The 13,083-nt window shown below is 37.9% G+C and overlaps 1 protein-coding gene across 1 annotated transcript in view; it reads right to left on the bottom strand.

The window, feature by feature from the left end:
- Nucleotides 1-13,083, bottom strand: part of PTPN4 (protein tyrosine phosphatase non-receptor type 4) — a 304,196-nt gene that overhangs the window by 134,882 nt on the left and 156,231 nt on the right. The window contains exon 9 of the mRNA XM_007937829.2: nt 241-329. Coding sequence (XP_007936020.1) covers nt 241-329 — 89 coding nt within the window. The remainder of the gene's footprint in view (nt 1-240; nt 330-13,083) is intronic.

Below are 13,083 nucleotides of genomic sequence, written 5' to 3'. Positions count from 1 at the left end.
ACATATTTACAGAAACTCTAAGAGAACAATTCATGAGTAAAATTTTCTAATAAGCAATTTTAAAAATAAACAATTCAATTATTTTAGAATTTTCTAGTAAGTTCCCATAAAGCAGACTTTAAAGCATATACTACATCAGATGAGTAGGCTGATACCATTAAAATGGTTCAAAAGACACTTTATAAAATACAAATTATTACATATAGTGGTAAATGCAAAAATATTGATGGAAGTTCTTACCATGGAAAGGTATTCATTCGTACCCTGTTCTTATAAATAAGAATTCCTCCTGACATGACTCCAATCATAATTTCATTGTTACTTTGATCCTTAAAAAATAAATAAATAAAACATGATAAATCTAAAATAGGTTTTAATGGTTAAAGCAGTGTTTTAAAAATAGCATTAGTTTTTGAATACATTGTGACATTTTCAAAGTCAATACATAATTTCACAATACTTACAAACCAAAATGGTTATTATTGCATAAAAATTAAGTATGAACATTATATAAAATTCAAACATTGCATTATTAAAGTTTTTCAAAACAAAAAATGATCTCAGGATTTTCCATAGTTTATGACTGGGAATGACTCTTTGAGAGGAGCCCAAATCCAGAAATTAAAGGCCTTTGACTTCATCTTGTAGAATGATGAATTAGTATTCATTCTTCCATTTCCAAAACTATTATAACCCAGTTACGGAGTAAACTTGGTAATAGGATTACAAAAATAAATTAAACATGGAAGAGTTCAGAGAATGGTGAAGGACAACTTGTAATAAAAATATTTATAAAATAGTAAGAAGTCCCATAACTAATAAAATACATTAAAAAAAATGATGGGAGTAAAAAGTAGGGAAGTTCTTGAGTGGTTTGGAAGACCCTCAGCCTGGTATCTTCAACTCAATTCCAACTCATAGCACCGTACAGACAAAGTACAACTGCACCATAGGGTTTTCTAGGCAGTAATCTTTATGGGAGCAAACTGTCACATCTTCCTCCTGTGTAGTGGCAGGTGAGTTCAAACTGCCGACCTTTCGGCACCTGAGGACTTAACCAGTGTACCAGCAGGGCTCATTTGGGACCCTATAGAAGAAAATGTGAATTGTGCCTTGAAAGATCAGTGAGAATTTTCATGCTAACTGACTCTACTTGAAATAGGTAACCTATAATATTAAGAAAATGAGTAAAATTAAAATACTTGTCTCAGATGGTAATCAACGTTGAAACAGCTTTGCTTCTTGACTTTAAACATTCAACAGGCAACCTAATATAGCAAGTTTACCTTCTACCATTTATTTGCTTAGCAGATAGAACTAAATGATGTAACTATAAACAATTTTTTATAATTCTCTCTCTAGACCAAATCTTAGGAAACATCGTTTTAGTAATTCCTCATTAAACTAAATCTTACTAACTTAAATTCTCAGGTAGGTTCTTGGGTAGGGTAATACATAATAAGTAGTCAAATGCAAAAGTGTATATTAATTTATCTGGTAGCTCAATTTTATTTAGCCATACCAACACTATTATCAGAAAACTAAAAATAATTTTTTAAAGGACATCAATTAGAAGCTTAGCTCAAGATAGCAGACTGAGCCTAAGCAGGATCCAAATTATATATGGAAGGGCCTCTTATAGAGCACTCTGTGTACAGATACTTGACATCTATAAGCTAGGTGACAAGAAGAGTGAAGAGCATCACATTAAAATATCTATTAATAGTTCTTATTCTGTTCTATGAGGAGCTTTGGTAGCATAGGGCCTAAGGCACTTGACTGCTAACTAGAAGGTTGGTGGTTCAAACCGACCAGCCATGCCTCAGAAGGAAGGTTGGACAACCTACTTTTGTAGTGATACTGTCTCAGAAACCCAAGGAGGGGTTGGTATGAGTTGGATTCAACTCGATGGCACATAACAACAACAACAACATTCTGTTCTATATTTATGAAGACTGTAGACTAAATAAAAATTCTACCCTCTCCTTTCCGTTCCAACCTCAAAATTTCCGAGAAGATATATGAAGAGAAAGAATCCCAACACTTGAAAACAATCTGTAACACTAGAGGATATATTAACAATACATTAGAAATAAAAGAGATTAGATCAGACCTACAGAGAGAGAAGGGGGGAAAAATGTCCAGAAAACCACAGCCCAAACTACACACAAGAAACCACACTATTGTTGTAGAGATCAAAACAGTAGCAAATTCAACAGATTCGAGCTCAGAGACAAGGAGTAAAAGAAGTAAAATCAAAAACCAAACTCACTGCCATGGAGTCAGTTCAGACTCACAGCAACCCCCACGGGGTTTCCAAGGCTGTAAATTTATGTTAGTAGATTGCCTCATCTTTCTTCTGTGGAGCAGCTGGTGGGTTTGGAACACAAACCTTTTGGTTACCAACCAAATCCTTCACAGCTGCATCACCAGAGCTCCTTAAAAGAAGCAAAAGGGCTCATCAAATTACTGTCAGAATGATCACAGAGGAGTTAACGTAATTTGTCCACCATGCCCTAAATCCTGCTATGTCTGAGTTAAGCTGCAGGAAGTAGAAGTGTACGTGCCCAGTCAAAAATAGCAAATACAGACACTGGAGAGAGTTGGTTAATAATTTCCAGAAAAGATGGAGAACCCAAACTGAAAAGGACAAACTACAAGCACATTGTACGTAGCAACATATTCTTTGCTTCTTCCATCCTCATCTAAGGAAAGCTATCTACAACACAGTGAACTAGGAATCATAAATTCAAAAGGAAGTACAGAACTAAGGATCATCAAGCATTTGAGGAAATTAAGCAAGTCAAATAAGTCAGTCAGTCAAGCTGCTATATTTTTATTTTTTAAAACAAACAAACAAAAAAAAAACATGTTTAAGGATATCTAGGAATTCAAATTTTTTAAATTACAGATATCCAGATTTAGGTGGCAGTTTCACAGTGTTGCCAGAGACAGGCAGGATAAAGTATGTTGTTGTTGTTACGTGCCACTGAGTCAGACCAGACTCATAGCGACCCCTCATTGGGTTTCCTAGGTGGTATCACTACAGAAGTAGATTGCCCAACCTTCCTTCCAAGGAGTGGCTGGTGGGTTTGAACCTCTAGCCTTTTGGTTAGCAGTCAAGTGCCTTAGGCACCATGGTACCAGAGCTCCTAAGATAAAATACAGAGAATGAGTATTGTGTCTTTCATGAAGATAAATGTTACCAAAACTCACTGCTGTCGAGTTGGATCTGACTCATAACGACCCCTCCTTGGGTTTCCAAAGTGGTATCTCTACAGAAGTAGATTGCCCAGTCTTCCTTCCAAGAAGTGGCTGGTGGGTTTGAACCGCCAGCCTTCTGGTAAGCAGTCAAATGCCTTAAGCAGTATGCCACCAGAGCTCCCATTAAATACTAAAGTCTAGAAAAATGTACTTTGACCAACTTATTTTAAAATATCTTGCTGTATTTTTCTCTGTATCATTTATCATCTAATTTGCTGTTGTTGTCAAGTGCCATGGAGTCGTCTCTGAAACCCTATGCACAGCAGAACAGAACACTGCCCAGTCCTGTGCCAGCCTCACAATCCTTGCTATACCTGAGCCCACTGTAGCAGCCTCTGTGTCAATCCATCTCACTGAGGGCCTTTCCCTTCTTTGTTGACCTTCCACTTTACCAAGCATGATATCCTCTCTAGGGAATGATTCCTCCTGACAACATGACCAAGGAGGTGAGATGATCTCTGGCCATTCTTGCTTCCAAGGAGCATTCCAGCTGTACTTCTTCCAGGACAGATCTGTTAGTCCTTTTAGCAGTCCTCTTGGTACTCTTAGCATTCTTCTCCAACACCACAACTCAAAAGCATCAACTCTTCTTCAGTCTTCCTTATTCATACCATAGCTTGGGTTAGGCGCACCTTAGTCTTCAAGGAGACATCTTTGCTCTTCATCACTTGAAAGAGGTCTTTTGCAGCAGATTTGCCCAATGCTGTATGTTGTCTCATGTCTTGACTGCTGCTTCCATTAGTGCTGACTGCAGAACCAAGTAATATGAAGTCTTTGTCAACTTCAATCTTTTCTCAATTTATCATGATACTGCTTATTGGTCCAGTTGTGAAGATTTTTGTTTTCTTTATATTGAAGTGTAAAGATGGGGCAATCTATTTCGGTAGTGATATTGCCTCAGAAACCCAAGGAGGGGTCGCTATGAGTTGGGTCTGACATGGCGGCACATAACAACAACAACAACAACAACAACAATCCATACTGCACACTATAGTCTTTAATCTTCATCAGTAAGTGCTTCAAGTCATCCTCACTTTCAGCAAGCATAGTTGCGTCATCTGCATATTGCAGATTGTTAATGAGTCTTCCACCAATCCTGATGCCATGTTCTTCTTCGTATAATCCAGTTTCTCAGATTATTTGCTCAGCATACAAATTGAGTAAGTATGGTAAAAAGATAGAACTCTGATGCACTTGCTTCCTGATTTTAAACCATGTAGTATACCCTTGTTCTGTTCAAACGACAGCCTCTTGATCTATGTACAGGTTCCTCACGAGTACAATGAAGTGTTCTGGAATTCCCATTCTTCTCAGTGTTATCCATAATATGTTATGATCCACACAACCAATGCTTTTGCATAGTCAATAAAACATAAGTAAACATCTTTCTGGTATTCTTTGTTTTCAGCCAAGATCCATCTGACATCAGCAATGATATCCCTCGTTCCATATCCTCTTCTGAATCCAGCTTGCATTTCTGGAAGCTCTCTCTCAATATACTGCTGCAATCATTTTTCAATTATCTTCAGTAAGATTTTACTTGCATGTGACATTAATGATATTGTTAGATAATTTCCACATTCTGTGGGATCACCTATCTTTGGAATGGGTACAAATATGGATTCTTCCAGTCAGTTGGCCAGGTAGCTGTCTTCAAATCTCGTGGCCTACCTGAGTGAGTGCCTCCAGTGCAGCATCCATTTGTTGAAATATCTCAACGGGTATACTGTCAATTCCTGAAGACTTGTTCTTTGTCAACTGTTTCAGTGCAACCTCAACTTCTTCCTTCAATACCATGAGTTCTTCATCATATGCTGCCTCCTGAAATGGATGAACATCAACAAATTATTTTTGGTATTGTGACTCTGTGTATTCCTTCTATTTTCTTCTGATGTCTCCTGCATCATGCAATATTTTGCCCATAGAATCTTTCAATATTGCAACTTGAGGCTTAAACTTTTTCTTCAGTTCTTTCAGCTTGAGAAATGCTGAGCATGTTCTTCCCTTTTGGTTTTCTACCTCCAGGTCTTTGCATGTTTCACTATAATAATTGCCTTTGTCTTCTCAAGCTGCTCTTTGACATTTTCTGTTTAACTCTTTTATCTTGTCATTTTTTTCCATTTGCTCTGGCTACTCTCCATTCAAGGACAAGTTTCAGAGTCTCTTTTGACATCCATTTTGGTCTTTTCTTCTTTTCTTGTCTTTTTAATGATCTCTTGCTTTCTTCATTGATGATGTTCTTGGTGTCATCCCACAATTCGTCTGGTTTTCAGTCACTGGTGTTCAATGCATCAAATATATTCTTTAGTGTAATATTATCTAAAGTAAATTTACATTATAAATTTACTTGTTTAATCTGTTTATTTGAATATGAAAGTGTGAGGCCTTTGTCTTGATCAGTGTTGGGTGGATGCATGGGTACAATAGTAACTTATATTCATGGAATGAATGGCTATAATCTGTAGGAAAATGTCTTAGTATAGGTTGGCATTTAAGGCCCTTCAAATAACCACCCCACTCTCATTTTATCTCCCCTTTCTAATCAGTAAAATATTCTACCATAGTCAGGCCACTTCCATGCCATTTTGTGTATCTACACTTGTATATTAACCAATGTTATTCTCACATTTTCTTTAAGTATCTCCACAAAACAAAATCAATTGGAAGCCTAGATCAAGTCCATCCTGTCTGTTAAAACTTCATTAGCCCACAACACAAGTTTCTTTCATGGATATTTACCTGTTTCTTATACCATACCATGTATCTGAAATGTCTAATTAGCGTCAGTTTTATGACAATGGCTGGGATCATACAACAGTGCCTTTCAAATTATTTGTGGTAAAATAAAAATAAAAGTTTTGTTTGTTTTATTTAATTTCCAATCTGTCATGTGCTGATTATGTGTTTGATGACTTGACAACATCAGATTGCTATAAAACTTTCTAAACGCTTACTTTCCATCTTTATACTTCCCATGATGGCCCAGTAACAGTTTATGGATCAGCACCAGCTGGCAGATCATACTATGAGCAGCAATAAAGCATTTATATTGAAACATTCCTCCACAGACCTGGTTCTCAATTAAGTATTTCATAATTGATAGATTAAACTTCTGGCAATAATATTAACTTTATACACAGCAAATCACACTACTAAAGAAAAAATTTCATATAATATCTGGTTATAATAAGTTACAATGAGCTTTAAATACATAGTTACTTTTTGAACTAAGATTAATTGAGGATTAAAAGAGAATGGTTATATGACTTGATGATACAAATTTAGAGCAATCATAAAAAATGAGGGAGAATGAGGATAGCATTTGCTAAAAAATTTTATTGGTTTTCACTAATAATTGATAGTGATAATATTTTTTAAGTATACTGTGGAATAAAGCAAGTTAATAATTACAGGATATTCGAATTCTATAATCCCTGTGTCCTCCAAGAATCAAGATACTGTGTATCTCAATATAGATACATAACAACAGATATAAATATACCCTAAATCTAGCCAAGAGAAAAAGGCCTAGAAACAATGGCCAACCCAATAGAAATGAGCATCCTTAGTTCCCAGATAGTGCATGGTTTAAAATCAGAAAAGGTGTGTGTGTGTTAGGGTTCTATCCTTTCACCATACTTATTCAATCTATATGCTGAACAAATAACCCAAGAAGCTGGATTATAGGAAGAACAACGTGGCATCAGGATTGGAGGAAGACTCATTAATAACCTGTGATACACAGACCATACAACCTTGCTTGCTGACAGTGAAGAAGACTTGAAGCACTTATTGATGAAGATCAAAGACTATTCAGTAGGGATTACACCTCAACATAAAGAAAACAAAAATCCTCACACCTAGACTGTTTTGGTTACCTAGTACCACTCTGACAGGAATATACCACAAATGTGGATGACTTGAAGAAACAGGAGTTTATTCTCTTACAGTCTGGAGGCTTTAAGTCTGAGTTCAAAGTGCCAGGCTCTAGGGGCTGGGTGAAAGCCCCTCAACCTTGGGCTTCAGCTCTGCCTCATGCTCCCAGCCCAGTGAAGCTGGAGGCTTTTTGTCACTCATCTGCTGGCTGCTGAGGCTGACAAGCCCAAGGTTGACAAGTAAAAAGGCACAATCCTGATGTTACCAAACCATACGCAGGCCATTAATTCAAGATCATTAAAAGTCCCAAGTTCAGCAGAGGATGGCAGGCTGCTGAACAATGACATGGCTACATGCAGGGTTCAAGCATGCCATAAGCTAGAGTCTACCCTCAAGGCTTCTCCTTATATATAGGAAGCAGACCACATCCCTAAGGTAGCTACTCAGCTGCTTGTGGTAGATCCCACCATGGAGTTGATTACCAGTCTCATCATGGGGAACACTACCACCTGCTGTCCAGCCACTCAACCAGGCTCAGCCAAGCTGACACACAAACTTAACTACCACATGGATCAATAAGCAACATCATGCTAAATGGAGAAAAGATTGAAGTTGTCAGGGATTTCATTTTACTTGGATCCATAGTCAACACACATGGAAGTATCAGTCAGGAAATCAGACATATTGCACTGGGAAAATCTGCTGCAAAAGACCTCTTAAAAGTGTTGAAGAGCAAAGATGTCACTCTAAAGACTAATATATGCCTAATCCAAGCCATGGAATTTTCAATCACCTCATATGCAAGTGAAAGCTAGACAATGAATAAGGAAGACTAAAGAAGAGTTGATGCTTTTGAGTTATGGTGTTGGCGAAGAATACGCAAAGTACCACGGACTACCTAAAGAACTAACAAATCTGTCCTGGAAGAATTGTGGATGGAATGCTCCTTGAAAGACTGAATGGGTCAGACTTTGTCTCACTTACTTTGGTCAGAAGGCATCATTCCTTGGAGAAGAATATCATATTTAGAAAAGAAAAGGGTTAGTTAAAAAGGGGAAGACCCTCAACGAGAAAGACAGACACAATGACTGTAAAGATGAGGTCAAGCATAGCACTGATTGTGAGAATGACTCAGGATAGGGCAGTGTTTCGTTCTGTTGTTCATAGGGTCGCTGTGAGTTGGAGATGACTCAATGGCACCTAACAACAATAGTTCCTACACTGAGATTTTGAAAAATGATTTCCCACAAAAAGGAAGCAGTGCTTCTTGGATAAATGGCGGGTTCTAGGTTTGTGGCAGAAAACAGACAAAAATGTGCCTGAAACATCTTAAAAATGTTTACAAGCTATCAAAGACAACTAAGGCCAGGTCTCAGGAGCTAAGTGAAGAGTTGGGAAAATTTGAGCTTCAATAAGTAAAAGAATTACAACATATTGAAATCTATCAAAAATGTTTAATCTATTAGTTCATAATGATATTTTATAAAAATATATTTGTATATCTCCTTAGGATGAGCCAATTCATTACCTTGAAAACTTGGATTAAAAAAATAAAAAGGAACCAAACACCATTTTTCCTACTTTTCATATATGAACTACACAACTAGGCAATCAAATTTGAAATGAGGGGAACTAATTATTTTTAAATTATTTCAGCTAATAAATAAAAGCAAAAAAAAAAAAATGCATTAGGATCTCTGTATTACAGTGAGCATCAATGACTGCTAATATTTTTCAGGGAAAAAAAAGGCAAAAAGCATTCTCATAAAAGAACATAACAAAGGGATTAAAGTCAAATCTGATGAAGCCTCTGAATCAAGCTACCAATTTGCAGGAAATATAGAGAGCTGAATATGTTGAAATGCACCACAAATATGTGATTAACAAAATCAATTTTATAGAAACTATAGTTGAGGGAGTTCCAGTAAGATGGTGGAATAGGCAGAAAGACTGCACAGACCTCTTCATCAGAGAAAAGGGGAACCAATTAACACAGATACAGAAAATAATCCTGGACCCCTGAGCCTTGAAGGGAAGGATATAGAAGTGGACTAAACTCCAACTAGCAGAAGAATTTGCATGAAAACATCAAAAAAGGAGACACACAGAACTGTGGTCTGGCAGTGATCCTGATGGCACCGACAGCTTGGATATTGCCGAGTGGTGGTAGGACCTAAGAATTAACCTAAAAATTGGCCCTGCTAGCCAGGGACTGCATGGGGGACTGCTCTGGTGGCTGCGGAAGAAAAAGGGAAGCAGCGAAGAGGAAGGCAGGCTGAGCTGTGGACTTCTGTCTGTACAGAGGGTGTAGCCATTTTGAATGTTTACAAGTGGCTTGACTATTTTGGATATTTAAAGCGACAGCATTCTCCCAGATTCCAGGGACTTACGAACAGGCTTCACTTGCCAGAAACCCCAGGGACATTCCGGACCCAGATGACTAGAAAGGTGCGACATTCCCCTTGTTACTCTTATACCAAACACCCTCTTGGTGAACAGAGGTGCTGCCATCCCTCACTCCCACCCACTCTCTGGGCCAGCAGGAATTCTATCCCAGTCTGTGTGCTTGGACGGAGCCTGGGTGCCCTGCCCCACCCTGCCTCCATTTTTTTTCTCTTCTGTTTTTTAGTTTGTTTTTGCCTGTTTTTAAACTACTAGTATTATTATTACTTTTGTCCTTTTTACTATTATTCTTTATTCTTCCCCTCTTAGGTTCTAGTTTTCAGCTTGTTTTTTCCTTTTCCCTGTTCCTGGTTGTAATTTTTTTTTTTTTTCTTTTGGTGGTTAACCCTGTTCCTTGTTTTTCTTTTTGTGTTTTTCCCATTTTTTTTTTGTTCATTAATCTCCTTCTCTACCTTTTTTCTCTTATGGCCCTTTCTCCAGATATTGCAGAGTGTTTTTTCTTCTTTTTCCCCTTTTTCTTTTTTTGGTTACTGTTACTGTGTGATTACATGGTATATTTTTTATCTATGTACTTTTACTTTTTTCATGGTTATTCAATTATTTTTAACTAACTGAGTGGAAGACACCAACAGTCCCCATACGACAAAACTACATCCCCACTTCCTGCAGCTCCAGTGAGAGCCACCACTTCCTTCTCCACCAACGGGCCAATGATAAACAACCACTAAGAAGAGTCTGACTCACCCTTGGCTGCTCTACACAAACGTTAACAGATACCTAGATACAACACCACCACAGACCATCACAGTCCACACAAAGAAGCAAGATAAAGCAGTAGAAATAAGAGAGCAGGATGCAAACCCAAAACACATCCCTGAGGAAGAAGCAGCATTGGAACTCTCTGATAAGGAATTCAAAAGAAACTATTGTATGAAAATTATATGATTAGAAGAAAACAGCAAACTGTAGTATCTAGGGAAGCACTTAAATGGTAAAGCCATAATATATACATATATATACATATGTATATCTATATCTATATAAACACACACACATATGTATAGGAGCATACCCACACATACATATGTATGTGTGAGTGTGTGTGTGTATATGTATGTGTGTGTGTGTGTGTGTGTGTATATATATATATATATATATAAAAGCTCTGGTGGCATAGTGCCTACAGCATTTGACTGCTAACCAAAAGGCTAGAGGTTCAAACCCACCAGCTACTTATCAGAAGGAAGGAAGGAAGACTGGGAAATCTACTTCCGTAGAGATACCACCTCAGAAACCCAAGGAGGGGTTGCTATGAGTCAGGATTGACTCGACAACAGTTTTTTTTGTGTGTGTATAGGAGCTCTGGTGGTACAGTACCTAAGGCATTTGATTGCTAACCAGAAGGCTGGAGGTTCAAACCCACCAGTCACTCCTCTGAAGGAAGATTGGGAACTCTACTTCCATAGAGATACTGCCTTGGAAACCCAAGGAAGGGTCGCTATGAGTTGGGACCAACTTGACAGCACTAAATTTGGTTTAGTTTTGGTATATTTACATATATATACACACACACACATCAAAGAGGGAAAGGCTTTCAATGAGATGGATTGACACGGTGGCTGCGATGATGGGGTCAAGTATAGCAGGGATCATGGAGCTGGTGCGAGATTGGGCAGTGTTTCGTTCCACTGTGCATGGGGTTGCTATGAGTCAGAAACGACTCGATGGCACCTAACAACAACATATATACACATACTACACACACACACACACACACATACATACATATATACATATATATATATAGAGAGAGGGGCTATAACTGGGATGGGACACAAACAGGGATTTTAGAGTGGTTGGCAAAGTTCTGTTTCTTGACTTGGGTGACAGAAGGATATTCACCTTAAAATAATTCACTAATATACATTTGTACTTGTGTACAGGCAGTCTCCTGGATTATGAACTAGTTCAGTTCCTAAGTCTGTCTTTAAGTTGAATTTGTATGTAAGTCACAATAGTTAGGTGGAGTTCATATTTAACATCAGGTAATCAAGTGTTTGTCTTAGTATGCAGTGCATAGTGTACCTTTTTGTACATAAAAAAAACATAAAACAAACACTTCTAGATACTTTAACATAATAAAGTAATATTAATAATAGTTTTATGCACGTCACAAAATAGTACCTATATGTTATTATGAACCACTGTATGTACTTCAAATTTTTAATATAATAGACTTCAAGGTGGTTGGTTGTTACCTATGGGTTGTGTGTACACTCAGACTTTTGTAACATGGGGACTGCCTGTATAATTTTACAATTAAAAAAAAAATAAAAACCCTCTGCTATGGAGTCAACTCTGACTCACAGAGACCCAACAGGACAAAGCAGAACTGCCCCCAGTGGGTCTCTAAGACTACAAATCTTTACAGAAGCAAGCTGTCTCATTTTTCTCCTGAGGCGTGGCTGGTGGGTAACCTTTTCGATAGGAGCCCAGTGCTTTAACCAGTGACACCAGAGCTCCTTAATCTTACAAAAGTAGACTGAAAAACACCAATGTAAAGTGGATGAAATTTTGAATGAATAAGAAAGAAGTTCTAATATTTTCTATCCACACTCAACTGTTCACATCCCGTCTTTGATGAACAGACCCCTTGCCTTTTCCTTCAGAAACTAAGGCAGTATACACAAACTAATTAGGTAAACCTACTCAAATATTCTGGCCTGACTATTGCCACATGTTAAGAGTCCAACAACTCAAACCCACTAAAATTTTATGGTGTTTCTGAATGGGAGCAACATTAATTTTAAGTGCTACAGGGTACGTGTTAAAGTATTATCAAAAAATTCCATACAGTATAGAAGTATTAAACAAAAAGTCAAAGAGCACCTCTCATCTTCCTTGCCTCTCTTCCCCTCATGACTAGCTACTATTCAAACATACCAGCCACTCCTCTGAAGGAAAGCTGGGCAGTCTACTTCCATGGTGATTATTGTTATGTGCTGTTGAGTTGGACCCAACTCACAGCGACCCCTCCTTGGGTTTCCGAGGCGTTATCATTACAGAAGTCATTGCCCAACCTTCCTTCCGAGGAGTGGCTGGTGGGTTTGAACCACCAGCCTTCTGGTTAGCAGTTAAGTGTCTTAGGCACTATGCTACCAGAGCTCCTGCTTCGGAAACCCAAGGAGTCGTCGTTATGAGTTGGGTCCGAATCAACGGCAAATAACAACAACGCTTCTAGACCAGAGCTCCCTTCTAGATCTTAGTTTCTAGAAAATATAAATACATACAATTTCTTTAATCAACAAAAATTTGGATATGTTATTCTGTAATTTTTCTTTTGTTATTTATATCATAGACATCTTTTCATAGCAGTATAAACACCCACTCTCCTCAAGTCAATTCCAACTCACAGCAACCCTCCAGGATATAGTACAACTGCCTCATAGGGTTTCCCAGGCTATAAATCTTTACAGAAGCAGCCTCCCAACATCTTTCTGCCATGGAGTGGCTGGTGGTTTTAAACCGGCAACTTTTTGG

The sequence above is a fragment of the Orycteropus afer genome, unplaced genomic scaffold (genome assembly GCF_000298275.1).
Source record: "Orycteropus afer afer isolate SDZICR_OR568_19922 unplaced genomic scaffold, OryAfe1.0 scaffold00004, whole genome shotgun sequence".
NCBI lineage: Eukaryota > Metazoa > Chordata > Mammalia > Tubulidentata > Orycteropodidae > Orycteropus > Orycteropus afer.
Note: the sequence above shows the minus strand (reverse complement) of the source record. Positions and strands in the feature narration are given on the sequence as shown.